Source organism: Strongylocentrotus purpuratus, unplaced genomic scaffold (assembly GCF_000002235.5).
Source record: "Strongylocentrotus purpuratus isolate Spur 01 unplaced genomic scaffold, Spur_5.0 spur5_scaffold_6, whole genome shotgun sequence".
NCBI lineage: Eukaryota > Metazoa > Echinodermata > Echinoidea > Camarodonta > Strongylocentrotidae > Strongylocentrotus > Strongylocentrotus purpuratus.
The window spans coordinates 43,674,746-43,696,676 of record NW_022145612.1 but is presented as its reverse complement, the minus strand read 5'-3'; the positions used below and the strand labels follow the sequence as shown (position 1 = coordinate 43,696,676).

Below are 21,931 nucleotides of genomic sequence, written 5' to 3'. Positions count from 1 at the left end.
CCAGGTAGCTACATAATCAAACTCTTGTACATAACATCCTATGGTTGATGACCCATGAGGTAAATGATGTTGTACATCTTATGTTAGAAAATAGCAATGTTATGATCAAAACCTTCTGTTATTCACAAGCCAAAACTTTAAAACCATCCTGAATTTCACATAATGTATAAACTTTTGACATCAACAAACACACATACGCAACTCATTCACGCACTTAAGCTCGAGTACTTGCCGTTTTTTTAAGAGACCGTCTAGTTGTAGGTTCTTTCTGAATTATGGACGAGTTATCCTCATACATTATAGGGTTGTTTGGACCAGCCAAATATAGACAAATTATGAAAGCATGCTGGGAACCACCTGCATGGAAAAGCAACTCCTACATGTAGAGAGAGCCTCTTTCTAATGGAATGAACACTGACAATATAGGTCTTGGGGGCAGCAAAATAGTTAAAGGGAGAATGGAAAGGAAAATAATATGACATCTACATGATGGATATAAAATAGTTTGAGGAGGACTTCTTAAAATGACTTACTCCAATGCAGCAACAGATTTTTTTTCAATACACATGAAGGAGAGGGAGGGGATGTAGAAGTTATAGAGGAGGGTGGCAAGACTGACACATATCACCTAATCTCTTGCTATGATATGAAATAAACTGGACCTCGTTTTATTAAACTTGTTTTTAATATCGATTGCCACGATTCTTCAACAAGTTTGCTCATAGTCAATCAAATGACAAGATTTCAGTAGTTTATATCAATGATTGTTATTTGCTTTTTATAACAGGGCCATGGTGCATACATGCCAACATTTGAAAATCAGAAATCTGTACAAATTATGCTATTTTAAAAAAAAGAGGAAAAATCCTAACTCTCCTATTCAATACTACAGACAAATTTGTACAGGAAGAGGAACACCTGCATTAAAATGATAATTATCTTCTCCCAAAAAGAGGAATGTTCCTCTTTAATCTGAACAGTTGGCATGTATGCATGGTGGCCAATGGTCATAATGATGAATTCATAGATATACTATTATAAATTATTGACAGAAAAAGAAAAAAGAAAATGGCTCAATCAAAACTGAGTCATTGCTATTCCCTATTTCAAGTTTTGTGAATTCTCATTATTTCTAGCTATGCATATTAAATTAGATTTGACATCAATAACAATGCCTTATTCCTCTGTCCAATTTCATTTCACAGGCATTTCAATAATAAACCTATCAATTAAATTACATGGAGATTGCATACAAATCATCTTTAAGTGAGCTAAGAGCTATGATTTCACAAATTTTAAACAGGAAAGGAAAATTCCAGCTACTTGGGATCAGAGGAAGTAGTCTGGAAAGTGGAAACAATAGAAAGTTCTATGGTTATATAGAAATGATGTACAGCAAATACAGATACATAATTGCAGGGCAGTTGGTAATTGATTAATGTCTACAAGTCGGTGGTTAAAGCCTTTCTATTAAAAGTGTTGGGAGCCCCAAATTCGCCAAAAAATTTGATTGCAAAATTTCACTTAAATAGTATCAAAATGTAAAAGAGGATGTCATTTAAGACACATTTCTGCAAGGATTTTCAAAACAAATGTGTTTGAAGTCGAATATTGATGAAAGAATACAAAATTTAGGTTTTCTGTGTACAACAGAAAACCCAAATTATCAATTTTGTCTCCAAATACATTTTTTTTTTTTTTTTTTTTTTTTGGGGGGGGGGGGGATCTTTACAGAAGTGCGTCTTAAATAATATCCTCTTTCACATTATGATACAATTTAAGTGAAATTTTTGGCGAATTTGGGGCTCCCAACACTTTAGAGGTGCTTGAAGTATGGGGAAAATTCACAACAATGTCAGAGTAAGTGCACCATCAGCACCAAAGTTTATTCTGTATTATTGCAATTCGTTCAGACCATTCATATACTTTCACTTGACATGGTTCAGAATACCACCATCGATGTATAAAAAGTACATGAACGCCCAAACGATATCATTCACAGGAAATCCCTTTTCCAGTTTCTACATTAACAACATGATGATGATACAGAAAATAAAGTATACCCCTTGCATGAACACTGTTCTACATGTGTTTTAAGAATCATGGCAACATAACATATATTATAAAAGCTCAAGATGATTTTCATTTTGGAGAAACACTTCTGGTGGTATTCTCGAAAGCGGACTTACTTTAGTCCATGGTATGGAATGCCAAGTGTCCATATGAATATATATTTTTGAATAATTTGACATTTGTTATTAACTATGCTATTACAAAATATTTATTAAATGAAAACATTTTATTCTAATTTAGTGACAGATAAAATTATTCAAAAACATATTCATATGGACACTTGGCATTCCATACTTAGTCGGAGGATTAAACCATGGACTAAAGTTAGTCCGCTTTCGAGAATACCACCTTTCATCCTGTTGATTGTCCTGCTTTCCAAAATGCTGTCCTCGGAACAGAAACTCGGTTGATATGGCACATACCAGACATCAATACACAGAGATTGTGGCAACACTTGGTGACATCAAGAATCATTTTGGCTTCGTACCCACTGACCAATGCCGTGACATCAAGAGAAGTAGTGCTTGACAAAGTACATGATCATTTTCCGAGGATGTCAACGCCCCATATTGAAGGCTTCTCCTTCCGCTAGATAAGTTATTTTCTCAAAATTCTGCAGAGATTTGCCTTCATTTCATCACGATTGTATACGTCGTTCCATCGGGATCTGTAGAAAAAAAGTTCAGTAAGCAAATTGATTCCTGGATCAGATGAAGATACATAAACACTGTATTTACATTCCAAATCTACATGCAATCACAAAGGTAACATATAAGATAGCTCTTAACAATTTTTATAATGGCTAGAAGTGACCTTTGAGCCCATGACAAATTTGAACTTTACACTGAGTGCACTTGGTTCTTTTTCTTGGTCAGATATTTCACAATGGCTTGGTATTCATGCAATCATTATCTTCCTAAAAACATATAAATATCTAATTCATAGATCCTGACATGACATACCTTTAACGGCCTCTAGAGAGAAGTTGCTCTCATCTGCAATGTTCTGCACCATCTGAAAATGATACAAAGCAATAAACAAGGTGATTTTTCTTTCTGAAGAATATAGAAACCATGGCCCTCCCTAATAGAGTTGTGATCGAACGATTCAATCGAAGGTTTTCCAATCAATGGCATGTTTACAGTCTCCTATCTCTTATACATCTCTTATTGCGATTGATACCAACTGCAGATAAGTTGACTTAATTGCAGCTGTTTATAAGACAGGGCCCTGAGATTCAGTTTGCCTAATAGGGCTCATTACCAAACATATCACCAGTTGGTAGATTCCACATGCTCAGTAACAGAATTACATGGCTTTTTCTGCCATACATTTTAATGATGTAGAATACTGTAATGTTCCCACTGCTTTAATAAGGGAGGGTCGTGGTTCAGTGGTAGAGCAGTAGTCTCATGACTGCAAGGTCAATAATTCAAAACCAGGTTGATGTGCTAATGCTCTTTGGTAAGCCACTATCCCTCACTGCCAAAACGTATACTTGCTTTCTTGGCAGTCAGGTAAATGAATAATAAATCAATTACATGCTGTAAATGAAAATTCTGCAACAATCAGTTGCTCTACGGCCAAGACCCTACTTGAGGGTACCATTCACTTAGTACACATACAAAATTAAAATTAAAATTCAAAATTTATTGTCCAATGATTGGAAATTTGTTCCGTTTGCATGTCAGTACAAGATTACAGATTATAAACATCAATAAGATACAAATGGAAACAGAATAGTACATTTGACTTGAACATAGGTAACACACACAAAAAAAAAAAAAAAATGTGATAAAGCATCCCATCTTCTTCACTGCATTGAATGAAGTACAATATTTGGAAACTGATTATAAATGATTTAGTACAGTTATGAATTTTGCAAAGTTTGTGTAATACTGACCTCATCACTGACTAACACTCTGATCCCCCCTACTCCTTGCTTGAGTATTCTTGAGATGTGTTCGCTATCGACGTGATACAATGCTGCTAACTTGGCCTTCAGTTCCGACACCAACGGTCTCTCGAGGTACATGGCATGATATACTGAATGAAAGAGAGAGAGAGTGAAAATAAATCGTTGAGAGAAAATATGATTATTCAGATTCAGATTCATTTATTTTCCACAATAATAAAAGTACAAAGATGTACATTACATATAACAGATATATACATGTATATACAATAACAACAACAAATACCAAAACAAAATGTGAACATTTACAGTAACATTGACAAAGAGGAAAATGAGCATAAGTGATTGATTAAAGTGTAATGATATAGAACATGTTATTATTGCGGAGGGAGCCAACTGGAAGACAGGAAAATAGTCTTAAGTGCGTTGGCACCCATCATAATCAATTAAATATAATCTTAATACATTAAATAACAATTGAATAATTGCGTTAAACAAAAAAAAAGCAAAGTAAATTTGTATATAAAGAAAGAAAGGACGGGTTAAGAAGCTCTACTAACGTTGTAGTTGATTACGATATGAATTTATCAAGTGTTTTTTTAGTTTGCGTTTGAAAGATTGGAGTGACACTGAGTTTTTTATTTCATTTGGTAAAGAACTCCACAGTTTTGGGCCGGTAAAAAATAAAGTAGATTTTGCATAGGATGTACGTATTTTGGGGAAATGAAAATCATTGGAAGACCGAGTTTGATAAGAGTGAATACTTGCATTTATAGGAAATAGATCAGTAATATAACGAGGGAATAAGCGATTTTTACATTTATACATGAACATACCAGTTTGTAGCTGACAAATATCGGATAGGCTTAATACATTGAGCTTATGAAATAGCGGAGCAGAATGAGAGTTATACGAGGATTTTGATATCAGGCGAATGGCTTTTTTTTGTAGTTTAAAGACTCTATCAGAATATGACTTAGGACAGCCACCCCAATTTATATTACAGTATGATATGTGGGGTAGGAAAAGGGTATTGTAAATAGTAAGAAGAATTTTTTCGGGTAATAAATTGAGCAGGCGATATAGGATACCAACAACTTGAGAAATTTTAGAACAAACATCTCCTAAATGATATTTCCAAGACATGGATTCATCTATATGAACACCTAAAAATTTGGTATGATTTGTATGTAATAGTTGGGATTTGTCCATATGGATTCTTATATCATCAATATTATAATTCATATTGCTAAAAACCATATAGTTAGTTTTAGACATATTTATAATTAACTTATTACATTTTAACCACTGATATACATTTTGTAATTCTTTATTAAACGTGGTATTAATAAGGGGAATATCTTTATGGGTAAAAAAAATACTTGTATCGTCGGCAAACTGTATAAAACTTAGGACATTTGATGAACACTGAATATCATTTATGTAAATTAGAAATAATAATGGGCCGAGGATAGAACCCTGTGGAACCCCGCAAACAACATTGAGCATATTTGAGTCTGTAGAATTAATTGTAACATATTGTTTTCTATTGCTAAGATAATTTTCAATCCATTTATGGGGAACACCTCGTATGCCAATATGATATAATTTTTGCATTAAAATATTATGGTCTATTGTATCAAATGCTTTTGACATATCTAAAAATACACCGACTGTTGTTTTTTTAATTTCAATGGAATTTGTAATATCTTGAGTGAATTTTGTAATTGCTAATGATGTTGACAGACCCTCTCTAAATCCATATTGAGTGCTATTTAATAAGTTGTTGGAAGATAAAAAATTGGAAATTCTACTGAAAACACATTTTTCGATTATTTTTGAGAAAACAGTAAGTACAGAAATTGGTCTATAATTCGACATACATTCTTTTGACCCCGATTTAAAAACTGGTATAACTTTAGCTACTTTGAGATTATCTGGAACAAGACCTGTCGACATTGACATGTTAAAAATTTGACTCAATGGTTTACAAATAAACGGTATTACTTTCTTAACTACTTTTACATCTATGTGGTCGAAACCAGAAGAAGTATCATTTTTAAATTTGTCAACAATGGATATAATTTCACTTTCAACAATCGGTTGAAAAAATATTGAAGAAGAACAAGGATTTGAAAGATATTTGGAGAAATGTTTATTACATGTATCATGGGGATCATCCAGTTTCTTTTGTAAATTGGGGCCTATCGAAATGAAATATTTATTAAATTCGTTAGCCATTTCCCTTGGGTGAGATATGTCATTATTGTCATTTACAATTTTGGAAGGGATATTTTTTTTAATTTTAGTTCTGTTTAAAACCGTATTAATTTCTTTCCAAGTAGCCTTGGAATTCCCTGTAACGGCACAAAATTTAGATTGAAAATATCGTTGTTTTGTTTTTTGTATTGCCTTTGTGCATTTGTTACGGAATGACTTGTAAATTCTTTCATCAATTACTGCTCGGCGTGATATAAATTTTTTGTATAAAGTTTGTCTTTTTTTACACATTTTTTTAAGTTCTTTTGTGAACCAAGCCTTGTTCTTCCGATTGTTCATATTTTTTGATTTTTTGAGAGGGAAACACTTGTCGTATATATCTAGAAAAATATCCACAAAGTCTTTGAACATGTCATTTACATTTGTCACACGAAGATTCCAGTCAAAATCCCTTAAATGTCTACAAAATATTGCAATATTATAATCATTGACTACACGTTTAAAACTGTTTACATTGTCAGAGTTAGAAAATATACAACTTGGTGAAATAACGCTAAATATGGGCAAATGATCACTAATGTCTCCAAAGAGAATACCACTTTCCCTGACCGTATCAGGCTTATTTGTAAACATGTTGTCAATTAATGTAGCAGAATCTTTCGTTATGCGGGTGGGCTTATCAATAACTGGGTAAAATGAAAAAGAACAAAACATATCTATGAATTCATTATTGAAAAGATTGCCCTCAGACGATAAAAGATTTATATTATAGTCTCCAAAGAAATAGCATGACATGGAACGTGGAATATGTTGGAGAGTATTTTGTAAAATATTCAAAAAATCATTAATTGGTTGACCAGGTGGTCTATATACACAGCCGATAATAACATTCTCATTGATTTTCAAAAATATAGCTTCACAATATTCATTGTTTATATTGAGATTATGCATTATACTGTAATTCAGATTATTCAAGATAAAAAAACCAACGCCACCACCGCGTCTATTTTCTCTTTCCTGACTGATAAAAGAGTAATTATTGAGTTGACATAGATTAGGATGTGATTTTTTCAACCATGTTTCCGACAAAGCAATAATACTAAATTGTCTATCAAAACCATTTAAATATAGAGATAAATTGTCAAAATTCTTCGTTAAACTACGACAATTTAGGTGTATAATTGATATATTTGTTTTACAATCAAATGCTGAAATACATTCATTAAATTTTCCAACTGTGAAATATGTAGATTCTCCAAAGATGTTTGTATTATTAGACATCACGAGATTCCGTCATGGTGTCGAGTAAACACACTTTTTACACATAGAATAGTGGAAATAGTAGAGCAACGTAAGAAAGAAATCATCATAAAACATATTACAGTATACATATTGGCATTAGAAATTTACAAAAACAATTTACAATATTAAAAAAGAGAGATAAGATTCCAATTAACTGAAACTATAAATAAGAGCAGAGTAGTCCTGGAATGCATCAATATCATCATTACTCGTGTATATTATATTAATTCGAATATCAGAATATCCATTACCTAAAAAAAACTGGAGCATGAAGGTATGGAGTTAATGTTTTGTATTAAAAAATATATCAAATTAAGTCCAAGTCCTCTTCACAGGTGATGAGTTTTTTCATAGTCTTTCCCCCAGACGCAGGGAGTAGGGCAATGACCCTACCGTCTGACGTCCAGGCAGACAGAACCTTCGCACAGTCTTTTGTTTTTCGTAAGAGGGCAGCATTTGCCTTTGTCAGATCTTCGTCAATACCAAGTTTTTTTCCTTTGAGTTCGCGACGGTTTAGAATTATTGACCTCCGCATGCGATAGCTCACGAACTTCACAATTATAGGGCGTGGGCTGGGATCCTTGGAGTCCTTGGGATTGGGAGTGGCAGTGCGCGTTGACGATCGGGTTTTCACCCCTTCTTGAGCATTGGCCCCCTCCTTTTTCTTGAAAGAGATGCGATGCGAACGCTCAATGTCTCCATTGTTGATTGGGATCTTTAGTTTGTCGTTCACAATCTCTCGGATTAGGTCATCCGTGTTTTCGTTCGTAGATTCCGGCACACCATAGAAACGGAGGCAATTACGTCTAGAGTACTGTTCTTGTGCATTGAGTTCCCTTGTAAGAGTTTCCACTTTGTTTTGTTTTCTTTCTAGGTCTTTGTGAAAGTGATCGATATTTTTCGACAGAGAATCGACCTTGTTCTCCAAAACCATAATCCTTGCTTCATGGGCGTCGAGACGACCCATGATTAGGCCTATTTCCTTTTGTACGCCTTCACGCACTGCTTGGCGAATTGTTTTCAAGAAAAGCTCTCCTTTGATAAAGGAATTGATTGCATTTTCAGCAATGTTGTCGACATTGTTCGGTGTAATGGTAGATTGTGAATACATGATAAAATGTAAAAAACAGGTCGACCACGTAGAAAATGGCTTGATAAGAACCACGGAGTTCAAATAAATCTTGTTTTATCAAACAGTTTTAATGTTAATGATGCGTGATGGTAATAACCAATATATAATTCAGTATTTATAAACTTCTCGTCGTTGAGCTTTGAAATGTTATCAGATCATAAATACAAAATACCTACTCACTAGTCCATCTCAAAGTTCCACATTTTCATTTCCAAGTGTTATTGATGCATTCCAGAATAACGTCTAAGAGCAATATATATTACAGCATGATGATAATGATGCTGACAATCGAAGAGGAACTGATCCAATAACGTAGTTCAATCGCGTGAGATATATATATACTCCGAACTGTATATCCGTATGTGGGACTAAGCACATTTGTGTATGTCACCCGATAGTTCAATGTCATCGCAGAGCGCTCAAAAAACACTCAAAAGCACAACAGAATTCCAACACAAACTTCACCACCAGAATATATATGTGTTCCACATATATGTCTTATCTGTCTAGAAAGTAATTCAAGCTGTTTAAATGCCCATATGGGGGTATTTAAGGGCAGAGAAACTTGTTACAGCGTGAAAGTTGTTTTCTTTGTATTGATAATATAAATTTTGAATATGAATATAAGCCATAGATCTTTACAGTACAGAATATATTGCTGTTTTGAATTATGCACAAAGTTGTGAATGCTAGCAATTTTTTTACAAAGAGTGCCCTTGCAACATTTTGCTAATTTCTGATCTGCTGACTTGAACCAATATGCTCAGTGGTAACATAGTAATTTCAAGACTAGTTTGCCCCATTTCAGCTGGCAGCTAGGTGATAACATCTGACAAAAAGGAAATATAAAGACAAGAAAGAAAAAAACAGAGAAAATAAGAAAAGTAAGATACCTTGTTCTCTTTCTTGACAGACGTACATTGTTAATCTTGGTCTGATGTGTCTGTAGGGAAAAAGAGAAGAAGTCATTATTTGATAAAGAAAACTTGTTGCACAAAAACACACTCGTGGAAATATGGCATTCTCTACCCTTTATATTCAAAGTATACAAGTATGTAAGTCCTTCATGTGAACATGTAATAAAAGTGTTTCATGTGGATGGGATTGGCTGATAAGAGAGCAAATAGAGGTTGGAAGTTTACCTTCTTCATTATCATACAAAAAATTACAAACTGCAATTGCTCAGGAAGGAAACATTCATGACAAAGGCCCCCCGAAACGTGATAAAATATTCTCCACTTCAAACAATCATCAAGTTAACAAAGGCATCAATTGAATTAACCAATTGCAAATGGAGTGTTGTATGTCTACGCCTGTGAGTAATGCCTGCTGTATGTAATATATCAATAGGCCTGCTTGATACATGTAGCTTGCTAACCCATGTTTTTCATATCATACTGTATATATATATATATATATATATATATATAGTTAATTCATTATAAGCATCGGCTTAGCCTTGAAGTATGGAAGGAGAAAAGTTTCTTGACCTTTCTTGTAAGGCGTTGTTGAGTCGGATACCATCAGCTGGGCCCAAGATGCGAATCAAATCTTCCTTTGCTAGTCTCAGTAAATCAGCACCTTTACAAGATCACCAAAACAAACAAACAAGAAATTGATCACACTTATATTTCATTCCGTAACACCGTCTTGAATTTAAAGACATTACTACGCATTTGCCACTCTTCATACTTATTTTGTATTCAGTAACAATATCTTGAAATAAAAGACATTAATATACATTTGCCACTCTCCACCCAGGTGTAAACTTTTCCCTGATATGTAAAGCACTTCATATTTGGCTGCTTGGCTCTGAACAGGGTAATAGTGCTAGAGCATGATAGACATCAGGGCTATACAACAGGCTACTGACGTTAACATGTTCATTTTGATTTCTTACAAACTAAATCAAGGCAACAGAGACTGACTCTTTGAATGCAAGACAGAAACACAATCATGTGTGTGTGTAATTGGGTTTTTACAGACGTGTATCAATCAGATATGATTTTTTACGCCTGGGGACCGACCTTTAACGTCACCATCCGAAAGACGTGACTCAGATTCGAACCTCCGTCCTCGGCTGAATTAGTTTGTAATTCCACTGTTAGCTGGATTACAGGGGCACGCCACAACGCCTAGTCATTCATTACATCCTGTCTTTTAAAATCAGTATGCACAATCTACACTAAGACTTAAGAGGGATCTAAACACTTAAAAAGCTTATGATGCTTTTCCTACCTCACTACTCGAATGTGTCAGTCAAAACATACTTCACAAACACCAAGCATCACTTGTTCACTATCAAAACAGAGTATTTAATCGACCAAATGAGGAGAGTTGTTACCTGAGAAATTCTGGAAGGGTTTGCAATAATTTTCAAATCTTTGTTGTTTCAGCCATTCCTGTGTCTGAGCTGCAGTGAAGTGTGGATATAAGGGCTGCTTGGTCAAGCAGACAAAAGAAACAGAACAACAAAAGAAACTGTATTGAATTATGACATGTATCCAGTAGAACAGATTAAGCTCCAAAATGAAGAAATGTCTGATTACCAATACCAAACCCACTCCCTTGATAAAAACACCAAGATAAAAGGAACAAGACTTCCCCCCAAAAAAATTGGCATTTGTAATAAGATTTTTAATAATACAAATATTAATATTATTTTGGTAACATGGTTACAAAAAGAAGTATATATATATATATATATATATATATATATATATATATTTATACAATAAAATGTGTAAAAAATGTATAATTAGAATCATGTGAAACTCCAAGGATTTGCCAGAATTCAAAAATATCACGATAAGCTCGATTATCACGATAATGTTTCTCACTTCAAGGTTGGGGGGGGGGGGGGGGGGGGGGAGGCACGAGAGGTGGGTGAAGGATGAAAGAGTTTGGTTTTCTACTTACTGAGAGTGTTTCCGCAACAGATACTTCGGGTGAAAGAACATGGTTGTTAGTTTGAGCAGGAGATCTGGTATCAAGAAGGAAAAAAACAAATCCACTTAATAATGTCCAATTAAAGTGTAACTCTACTCTGAGGGTTCGTTTAAAAGCAGCAGAAAAAATGAGAGAAATGGAAAGCTATGAATTCTTTAAGTTATAACCAATCAAATGCATGTTGGCAACTCCATGCTCTACTTTGCAAGGACCTCTCTAATTTGCACTTTATCATTAAAAAAAAAAAAAATGTAACAGAAAGATATTTATTGCATAATGTATATTTTACACACCACCGATATGAAAAGAATCTCACAGTTTATCAACAACCCCCAAAATATCAAAATTCTTCAAGATTTCATAGTATAAAAAATTACATAAATCTTTCAGAAGCAACGAACCTGTCTGGAGTAGTGACAAAGCTCTGTTCTATGGATGAGTAGGTATTGTCCAACGGTGAGTAGCACTGGTCTAACGATGAGAAACTCCTTCTCCCGCTATCATTCTGGTATGCTAGACCAGGGCTTTGAGCCTGGATGTTGCTAACATTGGCGGTCTGCTGTATAGCAACTGCCAACTGGCAAATAGAATGAGAATGATGTTAGATGATATGTATTCTTTTGCGATATACCAAGGCTTACTCTACAGATAGGCCATCTTACCACTACAATGTTAATAAGTAAGTTCTGGTCATGCGATTGCATCGTGAAAGAAACGGTGTGGAATCAATCAGAAAAAGTTGATCATGTTATAGCATATAAATATTGGTGTGTACTGCAAGGTTCTGGAATCATCAAAATGATAAGAAATTTGGCCCAGTCTTGGTAAAGTAACACTGTACACAGAAAGATGTATATGGGACTACACAAACATGTGGCATAAAATGAGGCCCATTTTTTTAAGCTGTTACATGTCGTATTTAGAATATGAAGGCATTTGAAGAGCCATGTTTTTCAGAGAACATTTTTTCTCTGATGTTCTTCCACACTTGCATAATAACAATGATAACGCTCACAAATTATTTATCACCTCTCCCCATGCAGAACTCAACCTTCTCTTTGACTGACATTAAAGCTAATTGTGATAATAGTCTTTCAATGGAAAGGTTGAAAGTATTAATACTGAGAGATCATCTAACTATGAGAATGATTTCATAGAATGGTTTCAATCAAACTCATTTTGAAACTGAAACCTGTTCATCTTAACACGTAAACTGTACAAAGGAAATTATTCTTGTAATTGAGAGGTTACGAGGTGAAATACTTTCAAGTGCATATGTCCTGTTTACAAGCGTTTACTACAATTGTCTCTCTAAAGACAAGTGTATTGAATGGTACTCTGGTGGTATTTTGTCCATGAAATATGTTGTGAAATAATGCTAGAGCCAAAGGAAGGGTACAGGTTTTCACAACCTTCATAGAAAGCCCCGCATATAACCTTTGTAAATAGTTAACATTTACTGTTACCTTGTATACTTTGATTTTTATATTGCGAAATAAATTTAATTGAATTTAATTGAATTGGGTAATAGTTTCCAAAGAACAAAGAGATTTTTAACTTTTAAATGAAAAAAATATTACACAAAAGAAGGAAAAAAAAAGAAGAAGAAAGTCACTAGATTAATGGTATGTTTCTCTTCTCTATTAGAAGTGCCACTCTTCAAACCACATTTATGCTATTGCACTAAATTTTGGACACATCACTACACTAATTGTTTAGGTACATCTATTTACCAATTTCTTTTCTTCAAAATATCAGCTTGAATGGCTTCATTATAGGAAAATCGGTCATGTCTGGTGCAGGTGGTTTAAAGAATTAGACAGAAGATTCAATACAGTCGATTGTATCTTTCCTTTCATTCTTACAAATAATACGATGTGCGAAGTAGCGAGACTAAATAAAGAAAGTTGGACACCCACCTCGGTGAGAACTGTACAATCATAGGAGGGCTGGTATTTGTGCTTGTCCGTTTTCTTCTCCATCTTTTCTCTATCTGTTTTGTGTTTCCTGTCTGCACCTTTGGGCTGATTAAACAAAATAAAAAGGCAGAAGAGTGCAGATGGATTAATAGCGACATATCATCAAATGGCTAATCAGATAACTTAAAACAGGGTTTCTAAATGTTTCATCATTTGTTTTGTGAAATGTTGAGATTGTGATTTGAAGTTTAATTCAAGTATCATACATAAATTAAAACACCACTGTAATCTTCTATTACTGGCAGCTTTAACATGGAATTGCTAACCATGTTATTTTCATGAATTACAATGCAATTAGAATGATAAGAGCATATGATATCAATATACAAATAATACACGTTTGTGAGTGCATTAGTCAATATGCACTGCAGGTTAAGTCACAGTCACATTATGATTAACCAAGTGCAGTGCATATCACTAATGCCTGTGCTAAAAACATGTAATATTTGTTTTATAAGATGGGTCTAAAATATGAGTATAAAGTTGAGATATTGGAATTTTGGTGCAGTTTTTACTACCAAAGTCGAGTTCATTGTCCATCTCATTATGATTAACCAAGTGCAGTGCATATCACTCATGCACGAGCTAAAACATGTATTATATGTTTTATAAGATGGGTCTACAATATGAGTATAAAGTCAAGAAGTTGACTTTTTTTCAGCTTTTATCACCAAAATGCACTCTCTGTGCATATGGTAAAAATTAATGCACGTACACATGTTATCCATTTCAACGCTTCTCATTGGCTATATTCTTGAACCCATTTTATAACACGTTATATCACATCAGCCTAGTACAGCCATCTTGACACATATGATGGAAACGCTATCTATTTATTTTACAAATTGACAAGACATCAACAATCCAGGACATTCCAACATACATCTTTTCACGTCATACAGAATTCAAGATAAGACAGAGAAAATGTTTACCTTGAAGACCTTGACTTGACAGCTAGCCGCATGAAGAGGTTTCTCCGTACCATCATCATCCACATAATATGAATCGACCTGTATCCTAAACACGACACCTTTCTCTCCACCATGTTTCTTGGCTGTGAATTCGGAACTGATGCAGTGAATCTGGGGAAGAGAAGAAATAAAAACATGTCAACTTTGAAGTTTAATAGGAGAAAAATTCACATGTGTATTTATGAGAGTGAAGACATTAGTCATAATGATTGGGAGCATGTGGGAGAGCAATGAAACACATATAATGAGGAGCATGTAGGTAAAACTGACAGGAGAATTTGAACAGTTTGCAACATCAATAAACATAATGAAATGTTCTGCAAGACAACTAATACTTTTAAAACCAAACAATGAATATATTTAATGGAGATGCTATAATCAGGTAAAGCAAGATTTAAATACACAAAACAGCATTTTTTTAAATTTCTTATTTTCTATATATAGCCAGGATTGAAAATTGAAAATTCATTTGCAAGTTGAGTTACGCAAGAGTGTAGATGACCTACTGCATGTCCATGTATCATAACCCCCCCCCCCAACTCTGGGAACGGAGGGACCACATTCATGTTCCCAAAATGTTCGGTAAAGGGGTACTTTTCACGCAACAAAGTCTGGCTCATAACACACACAAAATCGGCCTGTATTGACTTCACACACCGGCCTGAGGGGGGTGTTTTCAAAGGGAGGGAACATGCATACGCATACCCTAAATAAAACTGAGTGGGGGGGGGGGCAGGATCATAACTGCATTTTATATTCACAGGACAGTTTCTCACCTGGAGAAAGACACCAACTGTCGACGAGGGATCCCAGAAGAACTCCACTTCATTGATAGTCTGTGAGGCAGTGTTGTATTTGACTATGTTATATGAGAGCGGAAGATCTATCCTCAATATCCTCTCGCCCGGTCGATTCGTCCGCCATTCGTCAATCTGTGCATGTTCGGTGTACTGCAACCTCTTGTCATGGAACAGTACTCGGACCACACTCTGTGAGGAGGAAAAATGCCATGCACTTGTAATCTTGGACACAATCATAGGCTCTTTGCCAAACAAAATGGTAAAAAAGTACAGTAATAATAATAATATGCATTTATATAACGCCGTCTATTAAGACAATTCTATTCCAAGACGCACTATTTAATTATAAACCCCGGCTTTAGCCTAGCAGCCATTACAGCTTAAACCACTTGACAACAACACTTCTACAGTATGCAAAACTGAACTGTTTATAATGGGTATGCATAACGCATACAGCACTTTTACCATTCATGTGGTCTTACAATAATAATAATAAACTTTTAAAGTCCACTCCAAGTTAAACCGAAAATGGAAATTCTTTTTGCCCAATGCTCTATCACTTATTGTTAAACGCCAAACAAGGTAGCAGCAACTCCCGTCTTTTAACGTCTTTCATGTCGACACTTTCATTGTTTACATGTAAAGAAGGTTATATTTTGCTTGGGGGTTATTGTGTAGCAGTTTACTGCCTAACATGTATGTAAGGAGTCTTGATGCATACTCCTATGTAACATCTACATGCCCCCTTTTAAACCATAATATAGTATAATAAATCATATATTTCATTTTAAGGACAAGGTCATAGTAACACAAAAAGTCTTCGCTTAAAGGAAACTCTGTTCAATTATTCATCACTGGAAATCATACGTTTGCTTGTGACAAATCTTTCCATGAACGCTACTTATCAAAGTACCTTGGATTTTAATTCGAAATACTCAATTTCAAGTTACTTCCATCATTTCATTACGACCTTAAACATGTTTCATTTGCAATCTTACCTTGAATAATTTGCCTTCATAATCCTTAGCTCCCAGCTTTCTTATTTTGAGTTCATAGGACTGGCCTTGGTTGAGGTATGTTAAGGTGTCTTCGTTGACTTTCGTGGCAGGTGATGTGGCTGCATTTAAAATCACCTGGAAACTGAAAGATGTAGTAGGAGAAAATATCATGTAGGAGGCGGTGTGATAGCTCAGTTGGTAGAGCAGTGGTCTCGTAATCAGGCGACCCAGGTTTGTAACCAAGGCGATGCCCTTAGTTAAGGCATTAATCTTCATTACCAGGTCTCTCGGAGAAGACCTAAAGCCGTTAGTCCTCTCGTTGCTTACCAACGAGCTTTTATGCTTTCTTAGCAGTCAGGTAAAACAACCACCACTACATAATCATTCAGTAACAGGTTACAGCATGAACATGTCACATTCGTGAGTACCATTTTTGGTTTGTTTTCTCCAACTATCACAAGCTATAAACATAATTAGACTTATATATTCTGCCACCTCTTGAGAGTTGAGTGATTAGGGATATTCCATCACAGTTAAATGTGAAGCAAAAAGGTCAATAAAATATGTTGTTTCCTCTGAAATGAGATTTATCCTTCATGTACATATATAATTCATATCATAAGTGTATAAAACTGAGAAAAATATATTGGTACTCAAATCTTTCCTTGTATATTTCTTGTTGAATTATATTCTGAATACCACAGGAGGTTTGTGAGCAGGATATACATCAATCAAGGACTAATGCCAACTGAATCTAGCTAGCTCTTTTATGATTCATGCAATTACTTTGCGTTATAAGAAAGATCTACAGAGGCTTAGTTTTCATGCCTTTTCTTTATGACTCTTCAATATTCGCCTTTAATCATCTAATGTCAAAAACCACATTGTTGTTTATCAGCATTCATACCTGGACTGTTCTTCGTCTTCAGCAACTGCAACTTGGTGGATTGAGGAAAAAGCCCCAAATGCCTTCTCAAGAGTGGTTGGTAGGTCTGTACCAACTCGTCTAGAGATAAATAATAAAGCAGGTGAAAGATATCAACAATAGGTTGGGTAGTACATAAGGCAATCCATACTCAGAATGTTTAGGAAAATGATTTGAAATGGTAACCTTATCAGAAGGGACGTATATCACTTCTTTGAATAAAGTGTTATGAATATTACTATATCATAAAATATGTATGTATATCAAGAAGATTCTCAAAAGATTAACATAGTTTATTAAGACACATTTACATGTACAAGCTAATTAATTATTCAGTCCCTGGAATTGACAAATATCTCTTAAAGGGACTTTGTAACATTTTTCAGATGAGAGATAGTGGTGCTAAGGTAGTGACTTTAATGCTAGATGTACAATTAAAGATAATCTGAAAATTTTAGTGAAAACGGATCATTATTCATGGTACAAATTGGGAAAAACTGATCTGATCGATTCCTTAATTCTCCCAACTATATTATTCTACTTCTATTCTGCTACTAGTCAAAGCCTGTTTAGCATCAAGACAAGGACAATTTAATTACATTTTAGGTGAATGTAAATCGTCACAAAGCAATAAAATGGCTCTACATTCCATTCCAGGCAGTTAAGTGTTGACAGATTTTTATAGCCTATTTTATGTATTTTTCTCATGGAAAATGGGTTGGGAAAATTCAAAAATGGTTGGGAGAATTTACTGTTAATCACTTTTAGAAGGTGCCTCACATCGACGCCTTCAAAGAAAACTATAGATATCTTTGTGGTTTGAGAATTTGTTCAGGATTTTTTGCATGTCAGAGGGTTAGTATAGTAGAAGGAATATAATAAGTAACATTTTATACAAAAATTAAGCAATTTTTTTCATCAATCTTCAACAATGTTACCGAGTTACTTTAAAAGTAAATTTTTTGTATTTTCCTTGTTTGGAAAAGTGTAAACCATTGTTATTAAAACGTGTTTTGGTATTATTATGTACTGTTGAAACGTTTCACCACACAGTATTTGTACATGTAATATACAATTTCCTTCCCCCTTCTTTCCAAATGTGGAATAAAAATGAGAATGTCTCAAATTAGTATAAAAGTTATTTTAAAGTGACTCGGTAACATTGTTGAAGGTTGATGAAAAAAATTGCTTAATTTTTGTATAATATTCCTTCTACTATACTAACCCTCTGACATGCAAAAAATCCTGAACAAATTCTCAAACCACAAAGATATCTATAGTTTTCTTTGAAGGCGTCGATGTGAGGCACCCTCTAACAGTGATTAACAGTAAATTCTCCCAACCATTTTTGAATTTTCCCAACCCTTTTTCCATGAGAAAAATACATAAAATAGGCTATAAAAATCTGTCAACACTTAACTGTCTGGAATGGAATGTAGAGCCATTTTATTGCTTTGTGACGATTTACATTCACCTAAAATGTAATTAAATTGTCCTTGTCTTGATGCTAAACAGGCTTTGACTAGAAGCAGAATAGAAGTAGAATAATATAGTTGGGAGAATTAAGGAATCGATCAGATCAGTTTTTCCCAATTTGTACCATGAATAATGATCCGTTTTCACTAAAATTTTCAGATTATCTTTAATTGTACATCTAGCATTAAAGTCACTACCTTAGCACCACTATCTCTCATCTGAACAATGTTACAAAGTCCCTTTAAGACTGGGCATGAAATACAAGTTAATTATGTGAATATTTGGGAAACTTTATGAAAAAAACATTTAGAAGTGTGGCAGCAAATACATTACTTCCAAATAAATGTTCTGTCAATATGTATCACACTTACTAGATACTACTATTGAATAATGAGCTACACACAACTAATTATAAATGCATACTTTGAGGAAAAAATCACTAGGCTAATATATTGGATCAGTTAAACTTACCCTTCGATTACTTCTTGTTTGAACATAGGCAAAGCTAACACCTCACTGTGAAGAGAAATTAAATGGAAGAAATACATGTACAGACTTCATTGAACTTAAAGTAACTGTCTGAACTGATTAATAAATTTACCCACATAGAATTATATCTTTTCATTTTACAAATTCCTAAATGTGAAGCATTATTTCCTTGGTCTGGTTTCAATATTCTAAAAAAGAATAAAGTTAACCAAATTTATGAATAAACTCACAATCAATTGATGATTTTTAAAGTACTACAGTGGCACTTTCAATAAGCCTATAATATTTTTGCGTACAACTTCTATCATAATCATATATTTCTCATTCTACATGTATCTACATGTACTGCAGCTGCAGCCCCTGAAGATTCCCATTTTCAAGTTATCATCCTAACTTTGTTTCCTTTGTTGTAAAAAAACACATAGCCTTTCCTGACTTTTAGCATCTGAATTTCATTAGACCTCTATCAAAACTCAATCTGCCTCATCTAGCCTGGGAGGCAGATGATGAAGAAAAATAATAAAGTCTCTCCTTCTGGAATGACTCATGGGATTTGCAGGGAAATCACATCTTCTCTGTAGCTGTCTGGGCTGGGGATTCCACGTACTCTTTATGAATATGAATGCAACAAGTGCAATTGGTTCACATATTCTAGGGGGTAAAACTTACTACACCATGGACCTCAATTTAATGCCCAACATTAACATGTATTTGGGGGACAGTGTTTTCCACTGAAATGTTGTCTGTAAGGAGAGGGGCATGGTAACATGCAAAACATGCTTCAGCTTCAGTGATCCACCCCGGATGGATTCAAACTGATGATCTTTAAAAATTGGAGTTTGATTTGATGGGCGAACTCATCTCTCTCTTGTATCCTTCCTCCGCTCAGGTGGGAGATCGTTGGCACTGTGAGTCTGCCAAAGTTACATAAATGGCTTTCTATAGGTTGTTAAGTAGATTTTGACTGGTTGTGTGAAAGTTGCGTATAAAATAAAGGATAAGTGTATGCAGCTGTGTTTTGGCACTACTGCTGATGTGTCCAGCAGGGAGAAAGAGCACTGACTCCAAGAACAGCGCAGACGCAGACTCGAAGTATTGAGCAAACTGCTTTGTGTTGAGGTTATCCTTGATACGATTAATAAGGTCTTGACGCACAGATGATAGGGCTGGGCAAGTTGCAACAAGGTGCTCAACATCCTCTCGCTCTGCCCGACACAGACGGCAGCAGTCATCAGTTGCCTTCCCGATCCTGACAAGCCTGACTTGGGTCAGGTAGACTTTGCAGGAGATCTGGGCTCAAATGGTGATAGCTGACCTAGATCTATTCATATTCATAATCTATTTGCAATATGTATAAACCAAAAAAAGAAAACCTTCTTTTACTTTGTTTAGATCTTGAGATAGTTTTGCTGGATGTTAGATCAACTGGATCTGGATGGAATTATATATTAATTCTTTAATGATCTTATTGGTATATAATTCATACTGGAAACCTTGTGACTTGTGTAGAAAACATGAGATCTTGAATCATCTTAATTCTTATCTCCTTTCAAGTTTCATGTTCACATCTGAACTCAAATCAAATGGTCAATTCATATTTTGCAAACAAGTAAATAGGCCTAGTGATGTTTAGTTGTTTACCCATATTTCAGTTATGTTAGCTAGACAAATATACAATCATATAATATTCAAAGCTCTTGCTATCATATAGAATTTATATCATGCAGTTCTGTTGTGAAACATTACTCTTCCGTGGGACGTAAATTCATTAGGCCTACGTCAATAATTCTGCGCAGAGGCAGAGCGATCGCTCACTTTGATCTGGCATAAACACCAATGCAAACTGCACTCACCTCATGTTGTAGGCTCCCGTGCCAAGCTCAGTTCCCAAACCCGACAAATTCGATGCAAAATCTTCAGCAAGTCCATCATCTACGTGGAGAGCGCTAGTACTCCAAGCCATGATTAATTAAATTTATGAGTAGTTATGGCCTAGACAATGCCTTCTTTCTGCGTGTAGTCACTTGTAACTTGGAAATATAGGAGTTTTACAGCCCGAAGTCAGTAAAAAGTTAGCTTCTTGTTCGAAATAGTATACGTTGTTTTTATAGTATGGTGGAGCAAAATAGCAAATACGGTTCGGTAAAATATTGACGAAATGTGATTTTCTAGCAGTTCATAGTTCATAGTTCATTTCATTCTTCTTTCACAAACATTTGTACAGAGGATTTGAATAAAAAGTAACAGGAACAGCAGATTATAAATATAACAAAAATAACTTGAAAAGAAATATTAATATTCAACATACAACTCTTGTCATTACCTGAACAAATTCTATAAAAAGCTACAGTGTATATAATTAGGTCTACATAAAACATTTTCTCTATGGTTTCTGAAAAGTATTGAAAAACATGTCCGTTTTAATAACGGGAGTTATTTTGATGCTGTAATTGATTATTTTAAACACAAGTTTACATATAGTTCATTGTGATTTCTGTTCCTTTCAATATGAGTTGACTTCACTCGTGATGGACAAAAATATATATACATTTCTGAGTCCTTTTGATATATTCATGAATTTTATATATTCATGTCATGATCTGCTCGCATAAAGCTCAATATAGCTACATACAATTGATGGTCCATTCAATTTTCATTGCAGTCATATAATTTTTGGTAATATCCCGGTTTTAGGTTTAGAT

The 21,931-nt window shown here is 34.6% G+C and overlaps 1 protein-coding gene across 1 annotated transcript; it reads right to left on the bottom strand.

Moving 5' to 3' along the window:
• Positions 1 to 1,713: 1,713 nt before the first annotated feature.
• LOC588186 (transcription factor CP2) lies at positions 1,714 to 21,353 on the bottom strand. Its single transcript, XM_787882.5, has 15 exons — positions 21,083 to 21,353; positions 19,212 to 19,256; positions 17,247 to 17,345; positions 16,340 to 16,481; positions 15,318 to 15,530; positions 14,503 to 14,652; positions 13,511 to 13,615; positions 11,993 to 12,168; positions 11,562 to 11,625; positions 10,987 to 11,080; positions 10,133 to 10,223; positions 9,536 to 9,585; positions 3,977 to 4,119; positions 3,036 to 3,087; positions 1,714 to 2,740 (listed from the first exon to the last, which is right to left on the bottom strand). Exons 1-15 carry the CDS (start codon positions 21,190 to 21,192, stop codon positions 2,703 to 2,705), a joined length of 1,572 nt encoding a protein of 523 aa, XP_792975.3. The 5' UTR covers positions 21,193 to 21,353; the 3' UTR covers positions 1,714 to 2,702.
• Between the last annotated feature and the right edge of the window lie 578 nt (positions 21,354 to 21,931).